The sequence below is a fragment of the Metopolophium dirhodum genome, chromosome 1, assembly GCF_019925205.1.
Source record: "Metopolophium dirhodum isolate CAU chromosome 1, ASM1992520v1, whole genome shotgun sequence".
In the NCBI taxonomy this organism is placed as follows: domain Eukaryota; kingdom Metazoa; phylum Arthropoda; class Insecta; order Hemiptera; family Aphididae; genus Metopolophium; species Metopolophium dirhodum.
In genome coordinates this window covers 146,761,161-146,779,169 of record NC_083560.1, presented here as the reverse complement: position 1 = coordinate 146,779,169, position 18,009 = coordinate 146,761,161, and the positions used below count along the sequence as shown (strand labels likewise).

The following is an 18,009-nucleotide window of genomic DNA, read 5'->3' as shown; positions in this document are numbered from 1 at the left end:
GATGAGCCAACAACTGATCCTCTTAATAATTTTAAGTATCACACATTTTATATTGTAATTGACATTATAAGTAATGAGATTGACAAGAAATTTAGTGAATCATCATTATCAGTTTTTAAAGATTTATCACTTATAACAAAAAAAAGAATTTTAGAAATAAAAACTGATAATCATAAAATGCCAAATGATGCTTTTGAAAGTATATCTTTAATTTATCCAAACTTTTTAAATGCTGAATTGTTAAAAACTGAATTCATGTGGCTTGTAAATTGTTTTTCTGCTTTAGAAAAAACTTATCATTTACCTGAAAGCCTTCATAAGACTTATCTAATATCTGATGATGGCGACAATAATGATGTTGAATCTAGTTCTGAAGATGAAGAAGAATCTATAATATTACCTAGAAACTCCATGAATATTAGCTCACTATTATATATATTTCAGTTGTTTACTGATTCAAGTATAAAAGATGTATTACCAAATATTTATATGTTAATTAAAATTGGAGTCACATTGCCAGTTTCAAGTGCTTCTACAGAACGAAGTTTTTCAAAATTAAAACTAATTAAAACAAGATTACGTTCGACAACGGTAGAGCCAAGATTAGAAGGATTGATGCGCATAGCATGTGAACAAGATATACCAATAGACAAAGAAAATGTAATAAATACATTCGCAAATAACAGTAATCAATTAATGAATTTGTTAATTTAGAATTTATATGAATATATGATATAATATTTAGTAAACCTAATACATATTATATTATTATTACTATTGTTATTTTTATTATTGAAGTTTTGGTTACTTTTATTAATTTTACTCCCAGTTGTACTCCCAGTATTTCTCTTCCTTTTCCATTTTTCAGTTTCTGCAGGTAATTCTATGCTATCATCCTGATCCTCTACAATTTTAGTATTTTGATCGTCTTCCTCAACTTCGGCTTGGACAACGTCAATTTCATCAAGACTTGATTGACTTCTGAAATTAAAAATATTTAGCATAAATTATATAATTATAATTATAATATATTACTGTTGAGATATATTAAAGAAATACAATTAGGTATTATTTACGTATTGGGTTCAGCAACTGTTTCTAAAAACTGAAGTTGACGATCGTAAATATAGTGTTTTAAGTTTTTTGCAGCGGATCCAGACTTCATATTTTTGTTTTTTGAAATTGATCGCATTTTTGCATCTCTTGCAGTTTTCCACCGTTGTTGCACTTTTTCAACTAAATAAATAGGTTAGATAGGTTATATTATTAAAATATAAAATATATAAACTATTAACTATAATAATTGGATAGATTGGATAGATATTATATAGGTTATAATAATGTTATTCGTTTGATATACATGTATGAGTGTAAAAAGTAAAAAAAACACACATCATTGTAAAATCAATACATTCTTCGTTCCACTCAGAATCTAAAATAGAAAATGTGTATATAGCTCAAAATACGTCCAAATATTTTGAACATTTAATAGTGTATATAGAAAATCAATTTATAAGTCTATTTGGACTAGGTACTTATCGTATACGTATACATGCTGACAAAAAAAACAGACACATCATTGTTAAATCAATACATTAATTAGGTAGTAATAAATTATACAAATTTTTTAATATTTTTAATTTTCAGGTATCTCGCTTCTGGTAATACATTTACGGATTTACATTATACATATAGAATGGGAATTTCTACTATCAGTGGAATAGTGGAGCAAGTCTGTGATAGCATCTGGAATTTAAAAGTTGAATGCTTAGATCATATACAATGGATGGCGCTACTTTAATCATTTGCTGTGTCCAACATAACCCCCCGCTTATTAGTTATTTTATAGTGATTGTTGGCGAAACGCATGCGTAATAACTCGTTGTACCTTGAATTAAATAGGTAGTGGGGGGTTATGTTGGACACAGCTCGGTATACGAGAAATACACACATGGCTCCATCCATTGTATATGATCTAAGGTTGAATGTATGCCTACCTTAACAGAAGAAAAGTGGATAACAATTGCATCTGAATTTGGAAATATCACAAATTTCCCAAATTGTATCGGAGCTTTAGATGGTAAGCACGTAAGAGTTATAAAACCTATGCAAAGTGGTTCGTTATTTTATAACTACAAACATTATTATTCGATTGTTTTAATGGCAATTTGTGACGCCAATTACTGTTTCACGTACGTTGATATTGGAGCTCAAGGTAAATATGGCGATTCTAGTGTTTTTAGACATGGTATGTTTTACAAGAAGCTTGAAAATGATTCGATTCCAAATCAAAGACCACTACCTGGAGATAACACAAATCAATCATTGCCATTTGTAATTGTTGCTGATGAAGTTTTGGTGTATCTCGATCTATTTAAAGACCGTACGCCAGGAGTAATCTTAACTACAAAAAGAAAATATTTAACTATCGATTATCAAGAGCGCGACGATACATCGAGTCAACATTTGGGATTTTATCCAACAAGTGGAGAATTTTACATAGGCCGTTGAATGTTAGCGTGGAACTTTCGGAAAAAATTGTGAAAGCTTGTTGTATTTTACACAATTTTGTTAGAGTAAGAGATGGATATAAGTTTGAAGATACACTTAGTGTAAGTGGTTTGATAAATTCAAATGAAGAAGTAGATCTACTTAACAGGTCCGGAAATAATATACGAGATATGTTCGCTAATTATTTCATCAGTGATACAGGAAAGGTTGAATGGCAAGACAGAATAATCCATTAATTATTTGTATTATTTTAATTTAAAATATAGCAATATAAAATATATTGTAGTTATTATAGCAATTTTTTTTTGACTTATAAGACCTACCTACTTACAGTCTTGTAAAGTACTAGAGTAAAAGTATTTAGATACTTTCCAAGTACTCAAATACGTATTTTAAAAGAAGTATCTGTATATCTGTACTTGAATATTTTTAAAAAGTATCTTTTGCAATACTTCCTACCTGCCTATAGATACTTTTTGAAAGATAACATTATTATAATATAGTCTTTATTCTAAAAAATGTACTTACCTGCTTTTTTCTGGTCGAAATCAGACATTTCGTTATAATTTTTTATTATATTACTTGTGATTTCTTTCCAACTTTTGATTCTGATGTCACGATCTTTATATAATTCATCACCAGCGTGCCAGAGATTTTTTCTGGCCTCTACTTCACTAATTAGAAGTTCTGTATCAATGTTTAGTTGTGCCATATTTTTTTATTGTTATTATTTAGCACTTTTAAAACTTTTAAAACCAAAGGATTTTGAAAATTAAGTTTCAACGCTCTCAATGAACATCGATGACAAAGTGAAAAACCGATGCGACACGCGTTTGATACGCAGGGCTCTGAACCATTCCATTACATGTCATAACTGGTCAGCACACGTACCGTACGCGCGACCGACGATCCACGCGTACGGATCATGCCGTACGCGGGTACAAAAAAACGCGCGCGTTTCGTACGCGTGTCTGTGAAACAGTGTATTTCGTCCCCGTTCATGCAAAACACACCAAGTCCAAAAACATGATTTTTGAGTATGAGCTTTTGCAATTTTTCCAATCTTTAATTCCATAATATTATGTAACCAAATTTTTTTTTGCTTGTTTTAATTGATTTTCTCTTAAGTAAAGTAGTCATTTATAAATGGCTGTAAACAATATTACACTGTGAATTGTATTATTCTTATTATAGTTAAAATAAAATTTACTAAGTTGGACTTAGTGACTTTTGCATAGTTTACATGGACTTAGTGTGTATTGCAAGTATCTAATTGTTGACCTGCAGAATCTAAATAATATAATATAAAAACTCATTTTAATACAATTTAATTCTTTTTTATTTTTTTATAATCAATAGGAAACATTTTATATTTTTTCATAATATTATAATGATATTTATAGGTATAAAAAATGCATAAACTTTAACATTTTAAAGAATAACAATTAAAATAACATTTTAGAAATTAACATAAGCAATATACTTTAAAATAAAATAAAAAACTTTAAAAAAATTTTATGTAATAACTTTTTTATTCTGAAATCTTATCAGAATTTCTTTCAAGTCCTGAATTTAAATTTAATTCTCAAAATAAAATAAAATGCATAAACAAATATAAAATATAAATTAAAATAACTTTCACTTTTAAAATGTAATTAACAGAATGATTTTAAATAAAAAAAAAACTTAATAGAAATACATAATACATATTTTTTATTCTGAAGTCTCATCATAATCACTTTCTAGTATAGGATTTAAATCTAACACTCTTAATGTGGATGGGAGAGAAGCATACCAAGCATGGTATTGAGAAGAAATAACATTTTGTTTGCATAACTTTTGCAAATCATTGTACTTAGCTGTTGATATTGGTAACATACTTGTATAGGCTTTTTTAAGTTGATCAGCTTCTTTAGGTACAAACTCAGTTCGTGCAGTTGACCTTCTTTTGACTAATTTTATGTTTATTTTAGAAAACTCATCAGAATAATCATATCGATATAGCAAATGATTTGGATATTCTTTGTCATATCTCAGTGTTTTTATTTTAAGCCAGTTTACTTTCTCACCACATGTATTTATGCCAGTATTTTGTAAATATGCACTGGATAATCCTGCCAAATCATAAAAATCATTATATTCAATTTCAATTACTTCATAAGGCTGAACATTACTCCGATGACGAGAAGAGCGAGCATACTTGAAGATGTTTAACCAATCATTTACTGTATACACACTAGTGTACTTTTTAGCTTTTTCAATAGAGCTATGCATTGAATCACACTCCATCATAGAATGACCTGATTCTAAAAATTTTTGTTCAATGACTTGGATATGATTACTGGTTTGAACTATAAACATAAGAATAGCTGCAACATTTTTGTTTCTATTCTGGCCCCCACAAGTATCAGAAAAAAGTGATAAACCAGTTACATTTTTATCAAGTGTATTTATGTAACGGTACAAACAAGAATCAATTTCATTACTTCCTCTTTTTCCATGCAAGTAGTTTAACTATTTAACTAATAGTTCTAATCAAAATAATATTCTAATCTTCGCGAGAAATAACTATTTATAAACTTCAATAAATATAAAATAAGTATTTATAATAAATATTTATAATCAATTTAATTGTAACCACTAACCACTAACCACGATTAAATACTTTAAATCGTGATTCTAACTACTCAATAATGATAAAAAAAATAATAATATTAATAATTTATACATTAAAAATGGACTTAATTAATTTTGCATGTTAGTAACTATATCCTATGAATCAACTCATGCAGTCATGCACAACGCATTAAGTCCAGTTTTATACTAATACATTTTTCATACGCTGCGTACGCGCGTATTCATCAGCTTGCGTACCGTACGCGCGGCTGTGAAAGAGGCCTAAATCTACCTACCTACCTATCGAGTTGAAAACTGACGTCAAATCTATGACTCTTAAACCGTATTGCGCAAAAAAATCTATCCCTCCGACGCATATATTCAAGCCTGTATATAGTAATAACGACATGACGCCGCTTAATTAATTATTGTTGTTTATCAATTACTTATTTAAAAACTATATTTACTAAACGTTTCTACATAAGAAATATCAAACAGTATAGGCATATCATTATACAATTTAACTACCAGACTTTACTGAAATATATGAAGATATATTTGTTTATTAATATTGTAATATAATACTGGTGTCTGCAGCATTATAATTTTTAATTTCCTCAACCAATCAAGTCACCTAAAAACTGTAATGAATTAAGTGGGTACTATATAGTTATATTGTACTATTGTCGTCTATTCAAGTAAAGAACCATATAATCCAGTCCTTGTTAAATAATATAGGTAGGTTGCTCAATAAATGTGTAAATAATAAAATAGTATTAATTAAATATTAATTATTAAATAGTTTAATAACATAGTCATTTCATAATACAATTATTTAACTGCCAGAATTTAATTAAATACATATTAAGTTATAATATTTTGTCTATTAATAAACATAATTTGACTCACCTAAAAACTGTAATATTTTAAGTACCTACTACGTAGTATATTATAATATATTTAACCACATAATCGTTTGACATGGGCTCCTATATAGTATAGTCATATATCATAGTCATATATTATTACCTCAACCAATAAACTCACTCGAACAGTAGTATATTAAGCACAACATAGTATACATGTACGTTAGTTATGTTACTATTGTCTATTCGAGTAATTAATTTATTATGTATTAAATAGTTGATTTCATATAATACTCATAATTAAATCTACCTATATAAGTAATATCAAATAGTATAGCCATATATTTATACAATTCAATTGCTAGACTTTAATTAAATACATAAAGTTATATTTTGCTATTGTATTAATTCATCATATATTGCTAATATATGAGTAGGTCACGGCGTCACCGAGACCGAGTAGGCAAAAGTCTGTAAAATATAAAATCGAACGCTTCGACGCATATATATATGCCTGTATACAGTGGCGGATTGAGACAATTGATATTAGGAGTGCACATATTAATTCAGACCACCCACCTATATTTTAAACACCACCACCAAGGGCACCTGCTGTAGGGAGAGGGACCATGTGCCTCCCCTTTTTTTTGGCCACTATAGAAGATAAAATCTGGGAGGAGAAGTAAACAAATAATCAGTATTAGTTATATTTTTGAATGGTTATGAGCGTTTTTACATTTGCCCCATAATGTAAGTTAAGATTGTGGCTGACGTAAATAATACAATATAGGTACGCAACTAAAAATTTATGGGGAAAATGAAAATGAAACAAAATAACAATGTATTAAGGCAAACAAATTTATTTTTAATTATTTTTCACATAAAACAGTTTATATAATTATTCCTGTATCCATGAATAATATCCTATTTAAAGTTTAAACTATATATGTTCATCAGTTTTTGTGTCCCATACTATAGATTACCTATAAAATTTAATAAAATAAGTCTGTATAGTTCCAAAATTAACAATAAATATAAAATAAAAATTGCACTTTTTGAAATAAAAATTATATAATAATACCTACAATATATATTATCTAACAATCAAACAGTGGGTTATCGTTACCTACCAATAGTAAAATTAAAAACTAAAAATACAACATATAAATGTAGTCTTTTGTGTTCTATATAAAAATTGATTAAATTTTGGTATAATCAGTATTTTTAGTTCCAACATTAACAATAAATATACAACAAAATTGCACTTTTTGAAATACCTAGGAATTAGATATAACAATAAAACGGGAGGTTACTTACCTACCTATAATGATAAAATAATAAATTAAAAATACAACAAATAATAAGAATGCCTGAGATATTTTGTAGTACCTGTGATCGTGATCACAATGTATATTTAATTGTCATTTAAATATAATATATTTGAATGTTGTTAATACAATTTTTTTGATACAATGTGAAAGTTGTTAACATTATTGGTACAATAGATTTGACCTCAGTAGATTAGATCTTGATCCAAACTTATCAAGTGCATCGTCCATATTTATATCAATGTCTGGGTTGCACGATATTACCATGAGATGATCTAGTCTCGCCTCACTCATAGTTGAACGTAAGTTAGTTTTTATTAATTTTAATTTAGAAAAACAACGTTCAGCACTAGCGGATGTTGGAGGCAATGTACAAATCGCTTTGTAAGCCATACTTAAATTAGGAAATGCTGATGCCATGCCCATTTTACTTAAGTTTTGCAATATATTTGATACTTGCAGCAAGTCTCCAAAGTTGTCTTCACCTGAAGTTTCTGAGTCATTTTCACTGCTTTCATAAGAAATTACAGATAATGCACATTTTTCATCGATATTTTCAGGGCTATCTTTCATTAAATTGTTAAAATTTGAAGCAAATAAACGGTATTCGGTAGTTAAATTTTCTTTATCAATTTTAAATGCTGATAACCAATTACAGATGTAGTCAAATGAATTAGGTATAGCTGTGGTTTGGTTTTGCAAATGTTCAGGAGAAAAAAAAAATATATCATTAAAAATATTTTCTGAATTGCAGTATCGGTCTTCAATCTTATTGATAGCAATGTCTAGTGTGACATTGTATACTTCACTAATGTAACGCTCTTTTGCTGAACTAAGTCTTTCATCGTTTTGGTTTTCACCAGACATTTTTTTTTTTTAATGAAACACGTTTTTCTTGTATGTCTTTTTCATCTAAATTATGTTCTATAGAAAATGTTTTTGAGTTATTGATTATATTTCCGTACGTTTTGTCAATACGCATTTCTTGCAATTGATGTTTTGTGGCCATAACAAGTTTCATTGCTTGGATGAAGTCCATGTCTGGAGCTTGCAAATATTTGGAAAGTGGTGTTGTGATGGAAAATAATTTTTTCATAAAGTGCATTGTAAGAACAAAATTGAACTTATTCAAGTTTTTTAAAAAACTTTTAGCTGTATCACGCGTTTTTTTATCAGTTTCGTCAGTTCTTATACTTTTTAATGTTTCAATAACAGCTCTATAAGTTCTTAAAATTACATCTATTGACCGATCATGATAAGTCCATCGAGTATTAGAAAAGTGTTTAAGTCGGCGTGAACGTTCGTTCGGATAATATTTTTTCTGTAAATCAACGTAAGTAGCAGTTCTTTTTCTTGCTCCAATAAAAGTAACTAAACTACCTATAATACTGAAAAAATCTCTTACTTGAATATTAGCTTGGCAAGAATCACAGACAACAAGATTAAGGCAATGTGCAAAACACCAAACATGTAAAGCATTTGGGTTGTCTTTTTGGATAATGGTTCGCAATCCTTTAATAGCACCTTGAATATTTGATGCTCCATCAAATGCTTGACCAATTAATTGTTCTTTCCAGTTCAATGAATAACGATCACAAATTTTACAAAATAAAGCAAACATTCCATTACCTGTTGAATCTGCAGTTTCATCTGTACACAAAAATCGTTCATGAACAGTTCCTTCACTTGAACAATATCTGAATACAAATGCGAATTGATCAAGCTTTGCTACATCGGTTGTCGAATCCAAAATAAGTGAATACATGCCAGCTGTTTTAATTTCATCTAAAATTTTATCTCTAATAGTTTCTGCAACGCTTTCAATCATAGCATTTTGTGAAGTTTTTGATAAAAATGTGAGTGATGACCGTTTAGAATTAGAATTGATCCGGTCTAAATGTGATGCCAATATTGGATGGTATTTAGCAAATACTGTAACCCAATCACGAAATTTCCCTTGAATAAGATCTTTATTTGTTTCTAAATGACCTCTGTATGCATCATTATGCTTTGCCAAACATAAAACAATGTCCATTAGTACTTTAACTACTTTTCTATTTGTAGCTACACGGGAATTTGATGATTTAACTGTCAGAATATCAATTCGATTATTTCTCATATACATGGCACGACTGAGTTCAGATTCTAAGTGGTCTTTACATGACTCATGTTTATGCAGTCGTCCATATACACCACTAAGGTGGCCCCAAGCATTACAGCCCGAACTGACTAATCCGTTTTTTTGTGCGCCGGGTGTCCCAAAAAGCCTACATGTCCAACAGTAAATTCTGTCAGTTGAAGAAGGATATGCTAACCAATTACGATGTACAGTTTTTCCATTCACTAATTTAAAATAATATGTTGAAGAAAATGAACGTGAAGGACTAGAGGTGTCTTTTGGAAAAACAGCGTTTACCAATTCTGATGCAGTAGGTTGGCAAGGACCCATTTCAAGTAGATTGTTTTTCAAACAATGCGATATTGTCTTGTTCAAATATAATGCAGGATCATTGCGAAATTTGTTAGGAGATTGTTCTGATTCATATGTGTTAGTCGATTCCAGAAGTATAGGATCAACTTTATTTCCATCATTAATCATACAACTAATCATATTTTCATTTGAATCTAGAACAAACATAATGTTTATGGTAATTCTTAAGACATTGAAAATAATTTTATCAATATCTTATATTTTATATGTGAAAACCGTTTAATATTTATTAGTAAAATAGTAAATAATACTGAACTAGACCTATTGTATCTCCACTTTCATCAACAAGATTAATATTTTCTACACCAACTGTTGGTATTTAAATGTAATTATTAAACATAAGAGAATAATTAGATATATTTAAATAATTTAAAATAAATAAGAGAATAATTAGATAATCATATATTTAAAATAAATAATTTCTAAGATATTAAGTAATAGGTAGTCAATTAATATTTGTATAATAGAAAAATTATTCTCACTCAGGTATCAAACATTTTTTCATGATTTTTCATATCACATTAAATTGGTCAACAAATAATTAGATTATAAGAAAATTATTAGAAAATATTTTTCTATTTTTTTTTTTAGATATAGAAAGTGGAAATAGTTAATTTATGAACAGTGTATAAAATATGCATCTTTATATGCTATTAACAAAGTACATTATTATTCTTTAAACATGTATCAATATGTGAAGTAATATTCAATTTATGAAATCATTTTGTTATGAAACAACCATATTTTAAACATTATCTTGCATAGACTCAGACTCAGTATGCATACACATAATTCAGGTATTTTATAAATATATAATACATAATATTTAAAAAAAAAATAAAATACCTGAATATTTATCAGTCTTCATCACTTCAAATACATTGTCAGTAGAGGAAGTAGAAACAGACTCGGCAGTTGTAGTAGTAACAGACTTGGCAGTTGCAGTTGTAGTCGAGGTTTTAGTAGTAACAGACTCACAAGTAATAGTAGTAGAATTACTACTGTATAAGTTTTCTTCTACTTCTATAAATGTCAAAAAACGTTATTTTCAAATTGTATGAATAATTCAAAAATTATAAATTTTTTGAATACAAATATTTATTACCTGGATTATTATTTGATTTTGGTTTATTCTTACTCATAGTCATAAAACTATTTTTTTTACTACCTTGTTCTAAAATAACAATTTTTAAATTAATTTCTATAATATAAAAATTAGCTATTTTAATTTATAAGCTATTTAAATGATTTTACTACATTAGATAATGTAGATCAATAATAATAAATATTATTAGGTAATACATAATTATTTTATTAATTATACTAGATAATGCTCTCTATATTTATAATTTAATAATTAAGAAAATTAGTGAACTTACCCAATGAAATAGAATCACCTAATTCCAGCTTAGGCTTTTTAGGATTACCGAAAAAACATTCAATCGACCTAGATTCATCTCTAGATTTCCTAATTTTACAGGAAGATGTATGTCGAATCCAATTAGTGGTGTTCATATCACTTTTATTTTTTCCACAAGCACATATTTGAGGTTTTGTCATTGTAAATAATATTATAATTTATATTTTAAGTAATCACTAATATTCACTATTAAAACAAGCAATATACAATTTAAAATTTAAATTTAAAGTCTGCAAACGAACACTAAATTAAATACAGACAGCTTTTATATGAAACACAGATGTTATTTAGACCACCGTAAATGTCCAATTGGCCGAAATAAATTCCGAATGCATATTATGATTACTAAGATAATATAATTTGGAAGCTATATATAAAACATTTTCCCATTGCTGCCGATCACTATAGCTGTTAATAGAATGAATAATGATAACAACATTTTATTTATATAAGTTAATAGTTAATACAAGTCTCGCGTGTTTATTTTCGAGTAATTTTTTTCAATGACGACTGACACGTCTTCTTAATATATTATTATATATATTATAATACCATCTATAGACTGTAATAATTAAATATAATCAGCTATAGCAATCTGATTCTATAAGTATAATATATTAATATCATCATAGTCCATAAAGTGGCATAAACATGGTAGTTGTATTAAGTATTAACCATAACAGTTTCCCAAAAATTTACAAAAATACACCCACCCCATATTTTTAGGAGTGCACCTCTTGTAATTACGTTCAAGCCGCCTCTGCCTGTATATAGTAATAACGACGCCGTCCGATCTCGCTGTTCGCGAACGAAGTACGGTCGCAGGCGGTCAATAAATTTAGCGGGGAACGCGAATAAGTCATCAACGGGGAGGTCCAACATCTTCGAAAGGGGTAATAAATTACGTGAAAAAAAATGTAAAACATTTGGAGCGTCCATGCAAATCATATAGCCGCCGTCTTTTTTGGGTGTCTAGCAGGTCAGTCATCTCATTTATCCGGATAATAATATATATGTATATTTTCAGGTTATAATACATTAAATAAACTTTAGGTACATAATAAGCAAACCCATATAATACGATACGATCTACAAAAACATTTAACATTTCCATGCGTATTATATAATGGAAATATTATGTGAATTTCCAGCGGCCACGTTAATAATTTTTGTCGTCATAAGCTTAGTAGTAGAGTAGAGCAATATAGAAGCGAAACTCGATCAGCGGATCGGGGTTCTGTTTCCCATACGAACCTCCGAAAAACACGGAAACGTTTCCGCGCACCAACATGATGTTAGACCCAAGGTCTACCGTATCGTGTAATCGTGGGGATACGTTACGCGGGGTCAGCTTGTTAAAAGCACGGTTTAAGATATACTGGTTACACAACTCCTATATTAAATTGCTTATAGCAGATGGACCGTTCTATATGTTTTGCCATAAGACTCGTGTAGAACTAGATTGTAGTGAACCCTGGCGGCAAACCCGAAAACTATCCTAATAGTATACTATTTTATTGTGATTTGTGATCATACTATCAGACACCGGTAAATAATAAAGACTAGAAAAACGCCGCCAAAATAAAAAAAAATTACAATTGTTTTAATTTTATCATTGAATAATTTTAATTTGTAAATGTGGGCTAGAGGCTTATTTATATTACGAGTATTTGATATTTTTTTATTATTATAATCTCCAACTGTTGAAAAATGCCAAAGTGTTGTGTCAAAGATTGTGGATATCGCAATGAATCCTTATTTAGTGTGCCTAAAAATTTAAAAAATGAATGGGAAATAGCACTAAATATGAATTTAAACCACAATTCAAGGATATGTGCTACTCACTTAAATCCAGATGATATTATTTCAACGTGGGAATGTGGTGTTGGTGCGAGTAAATATTCTGTGAGTACATTTTACAACAGACAAAGATTCATAAGTCACAACTCTTAAACCACAGTTTTCTTTTAATATTTTTCATTATTTTTAGATTTGTTTGAAAAGACCAAAGCTTAAAGCTGGTACAATACCAGTTAAAATATTGAAAATTAATGAAGATTTAATTTTTTCAAACAATGATGTACATTGTGTACAACATGATCATACATACTTCAAATATGAAAATACACCTGATTCTCAATCATATGAAACTCAGCATGCTGAGGGTAACTATTTATTAAATTATCGATACTTAACTAGACAAGTTATTTGTATATAATTACAGGTTGACAATGAAGTTATGACATTTTTTAAATTGATTTTAGAAAATGTGTCATCAGTAGATATTCCATCTAAATGGTGTTTTGATATTAATTTGAATGGAGAAAAAAAAATAATTTCTTTCTATAAACTTAGTTTATATGGTATAAATTACAGTCGCTGAAAAGCAATTGGTTATTTCTGAAGGTAATAATTTGTCTTTTTATTTTGTAAACGTCGTCAACACCATGATGTATTACTAAGTATATTATGATAGCAAATTGACATTGAAATATAATTTTAATTTAATTTAGATCTCAGGATATATTAATAATTTTTTACATTACAGATTCTGATATATATTTTCATTTATATGGAGAACTATTTGATATGACTAACATTTTAAGTATCTATGAATTAAAAACTGTTGAGAATCTTGAAAATATGTTAAGTGCTTATTACTCTACGAGAAAGCAAAAGGGCATTAAAATTGTACAATTAACACAAAAAAATATTTAAAAAAAAAATAATAGAGCCATAAAAGAAATAAAAAGGTTGAAAAATGCTTTAAGTGATGTACATCTTTAGATGCAAAATGTTTCAGATAATTCTTTAAAAGAGTTATTAGCTAATTCTGGTGTAAGTGATATACAGGGTGAACTTATTAGACATTTTTGCCACAGCTAAAACAAAAAATTCCTAAGGACGGAGGTATAGTGAAAATTGGATGATGTTGTTGTTATGTCTGTTAGTAGGTAGTATTTGTAGGTTCTATCCCAGTTTTTACAATTACAGGGAGATTTAAAAACGGTTATCCACGACTTTCCCCCTTGAACGATCAGATTTGTGGGTGCTTACTATCCCAGTTTTTTACTGTTACAGGGAGATTTAAAAACATTTATCCACGACTTTCCCCCTTGAACGATCAGATTTGTGGGTGCTTACTATCCCAGTTTTTTACTGTTACAGGGAGATTTAAAAACGGTTATCCACGACTTTCCCCCTTGAACGATCAGATTTGCGGGTGCTTACTATCCAAGTTTTTTACTGTTTACTTTTTTATTTTAACTTATATACCCAAATAGTAATTAAATAACTTGTAGACTCATGGCCTAGTGGGCTAAGGCGTTGAGTGTAGAGTTTGATAAATTTGAATTTAGGGTAAGTATGTATGTTAATACTACACCCAGTATCATAGTCCACTAGGCTATGAGTCTACATTTTTTTTGTTTTTTTTCTGTTTTTTTATTCATAAACTGCAATTTTTAATTTTATAATAAATTATGTTTCAATTTTCGGGTTATTATATTTTGTAATAACTGTTTATAATATTATATTATAATAACGCACAGCTTAATCTGTATCAGTTTATTAGTAACCGTTATTATTTACAATGGACTTATTAAAAGAAATTGAAAGAGTCATTTCAGAAAATGGGTATAATTCATCCATCACATTTTTATTTCAAGGAATTAACTGAATTTTATACATTAATATCAAAATTAAAAAGCTATGCTATTAAATGCGGAACAGAAAAAAAACAATAATCATTTTACTTTATGTGCGTGGTCAAATCAAAATTGTGATTGCGGACCTGATACATGTTTGTGCATTGTTATCAATTATTATCTGTTTATTGATCTAAAAAATATTGATCAATAAACAAAAATCATTAGTTAAATAATCACTTTTAACTTTCGTAATGTGATTAAACTGTTATCCAATGCACTATATTTGACTTTTTTTAGATTTGATTTTAGTTGTGTTTTTACAGTGTAGTAGTGTTGACTATGCTGTATTTTATTTATTTGTTTAAGTACTAATAATTAAATTAAAACTGGAACATATATTTCAATCGATAAAAAATCAATCAATAGGTACGTCAACTCTGTCAAACATTGAAGATACATAGAAGATCCACTAGTGTGAAATATAAGCCAAAATATTATCATCTTGAATTCAATAATTAAATCGATACTGCACACATAATGGACGCCGTAGTAGTTAAATCAATATTCAGCATACATCAACAGAATAAAAAAAAACATTTATATTGGATACCTAGTTGATCAACCTTTATCTGTTATTATTTTATTCATGTGTAACGTAACTAAACGATATCTAATACTAAATGTATTTCAATGGAATAAGTTTATAACTGATGATAGTTTTAATATAATTGTTCGTTCTTTATCCACTGTTCAACATTCTAAACGGTTACATTTAGATAATAATTTTTATTATAAAATATGTGCAAAATCTGAATCAGTTAGTTTATATCATAATAATAACAGAATCACATTATCCAGTGATAATTTAAATCGATTGAAATTATTGGAATCATGTATAAATGCAAATATCATAGTGTTATCAAATAAATTAGTGATGTATCAAACTGTTGTCAATAATGCATGTATAATTATCAAGTTTAATATTTTATATTTATCACCTGATTGTATTAGAAATGATTTTATCAGTACATATATTAAAGATTATAATTTCAAAATGGATGACTTGAAGGATGAAGAGAGGTCATTTTTACTTGAATTACAACAAATCCATCACGGAACGTTTGCAGACATTATACTAAAGCCTGATATAACCAACCAATAAAACCAAAATAATCATGATATACGGCAAGCTTACTATATAATAATTAGATTATACCTTCATAATAAACATTATTTATATGTATTACATTTTGTCAAATGCATACCTTTATTTAATAATAAATGATAATAATATAATTAATATATTATATATTATAAATAATCTTAAATGTTAACTGGGCAAAATAAACCAAAATATTTTTCCATAATATAATCATATTGTATAAATTACTGAATTAATTGTAAGCTTTCTAAAATAAAATTGAACACAAATATTTTAACCGTTTGGTAATAAATAAAAAATGCACAAATATTAGTGGCGGGGTTCCATTTAGTGAAACTATAATAATATAAACATATAGTTATTATTTATAAGATTCAATTTTTTTGTTGTTGTTACACATAAATTTATCCATTAATAAATCTTGCAAATTATTAAATGCTGTTATTATTGTATTGTCAGCTTTATCTTTTTCGTTCAGCATAGTTTTTGCGTTGAACGTTGAGGTTTTCCATCTATTTAAAAAATAATGATTGTATATTATAAATGAGTATATTTCCATATTATCATAAATATTTTATCAAATAAACTAGATGACACAATTGTTGAGCAGTTAAATATTTTACATACTGTGTGAATATTATTAATATCAACGACGAAACATCATTATACCTATATTCACAAAATTGTTTGGTTGTAAGTATCGTGTCTATTTAGGTTATAAAATAGTACTACGCAAATGGTATAATAGTCTATTTAGGTTATAAAATAGTACTATGGAAATGGCATTATATGTTTCTCAAATAATTTACAAATATTGTACTTAATTATTTTTTTTCTTATTCATTTTAATGATACCTAGTGTAAATCTTAATATATTCTGTTTATACAAAATAATAATAGTTACCTGTCTTTTGACTCTACTTTTTCCATGTCCGAAGTTTTGTATTTTTGAATAACCAAATAATCACTTGCTGTTTTCATTTCGGGTATTTTGATACAAAAATTTCCACCATCTGATTTTTTTACGCGTATGCAGTTTTCATTGACCATAGTTGTTAAACCATTATATTCTTGTTCCAGTTTTAATAAATGCGACTGAAACTAAAATCAATATTAATTGATAAATATATTATTATTAAAATAAACAAAATTTTACTTTCTGTTTTTTTGGTTTAGGTTTTATTACGGTTTCAGGTTTTTTAGAATTCTGCATTTGCCCATTTTTCCGATGATTATAAAGTTCCTAAATTTATATACTCATGTTTTTAACATATTGATGTGTAATGTAAGGAAATCAAGAAAAAAGTTTATAATATAATAATAATAATACCGGTGTACATACATCAATTTCTTCATCATCTGAATTTTGATCGCTTGTGTTGACCATTATTAATTTCTGTTTTTTTGGTTTAGCTTTCATAGTGATTTTTGGTTTTTTTTTGCATTTGCACATTTTTTCGATATGAATAATGATCCTAAATTTAAATGATTATGTTTTAAACTTAATGTTAATAAATGGTGTTAAATTAAAGTATATTAATAATATATTATAATTATTATAATAATGTACTTACATTGATTTCTTCATCGGCTGAATTTTGTACACTCATGTCGGACATTATTACTATGCACTCGTATTGTTTAAAATTAACTGATGAAATTCACATTCGGTCTCTTTATTTTATATAAACTAATAACTATGATATATAGTAATAGTCATGCCAATGTCTATCACACACGGTGTTGGTTATAAATAAAAACTGATATACACCTTGTTTTTAACGATCAACAAATTTATTAAAAGATATTTGACATTGACAACATACCAGTATAAAATTGTATATTTTATTTGCTTACCATATGCGGTATTGCCTAAAAATCGTTTTATGTATCCATCACTTATACGCACTGCCCTATTTTTATTTTTAGTATATTGTACGTCAATGATTATAATTTAAATTTGAC

The 18,009-nt window shown here is 27.8% G+C and overlaps 5 protein-coding genes and 1 pseudogene across 5 annotated transcripts; 2 read left to right on the top strand and 4 right to left on the bottom strand.

Moving 5' to 3' along the window:
* Positions 1 to 485: 485 nt before the first annotated feature.
* On the bottom strand, positions 486 to 3,223 carry LOC132933241 (uncharacterized). The gene is made up of 4 exons (XM_060999553.1): positions 3,040 to 3,223; positions 1,077 to 1,236; positions 809 to 981; positions 486 to 532 (listed from the first exon to the last, which is right to left on the bottom strand). Exons 1-4 carry the CDS (start codon positions 3,221 to 3,223, stop codon positions 486 to 488), a joined length of 564 nt encoding a protein of 187 aa, XP_060855536.1.
* Positions 1,361 to 2,511, top strand: LOC132936770 (uncharacterized). The gene is made up of 3 exons (XM_061003538.1): positions 1,361 to 1,377; positions 1,648 to 1,759; positions 1,981 to 2,511. The coding sequence occupies exons 1-3, from the start codon at positions 1,361 to 1,363 to the stop codon at positions 2,509 to 2,511; spliced, it is 660 nt and encodes a 219-aa protein (XP_060859521.1).
* A 4,260-nt stretch (positions 3,224 to 7,483) lies between the features above and the next one.
* Positions 7,484 to 8,188, bottom strand: LOC132933240 (uncharacterized). The gene has a single exon (XM_060999552.1). The coding sequence runs from the start codon at positions 8,186 to 8,188 to the stop codon at positions 7,484 to 7,486; it is 705 nt and encodes a 234-aa protein (XP_060855535.1).
* A 50-nt stretch (positions 8,189 to 8,238) lies between these two features.
* Positions 8,239 to 11,372, bottom strand: LOC132933239 (zinc finger MYM-type protein 1-like). Its single transcript, XM_060999551.1, has 4 exons — positions 11,192 to 11,372; positions 10,659 to 10,835; positions 8,287 to 9,946; positions 8,239 to 8,245 (listed from the first exon to the last, which is right to left on the bottom strand). The coding sequence occupies exons 1-4, from the start codon at positions 11,370 to 11,372 to the stop codon at positions 8,239 to 8,241; spliced, it is 2,025 nt and encodes a 674-aa protein (XP_060855534.1).
* A 1,509-nt stretch (positions 11,373 to 12,881) lies between these two features.
* On the top strand, positions 12,882 to 14,118 carry LOC132933238 (uncharacterized). Its single transcript, XM_060999550.1, has 3 exons — positions 12,882 to 13,137; positions 13,223 to 13,435; positions 14,020 to 14,118. Exons 1-3 carry the CDS (start codon positions 12,943 to 12,945, stop codon positions 14,116 to 14,118), a joined length of 507 nt encoding a protein of 168 aa, XP_060855533.1. The 5' UTR covers positions 12,882 to 12,942.
* A 2,302-nt stretch (positions 14,119 to 16,420) lies between these two features.
* LOC132937090 (uncharacterized) lies at positions 16,421 to 17,663 on the bottom strand (annotated as a pseudogene).
* Between the last annotated feature and the right edge of the window lie 346 nt (positions 17,664 to 18,009).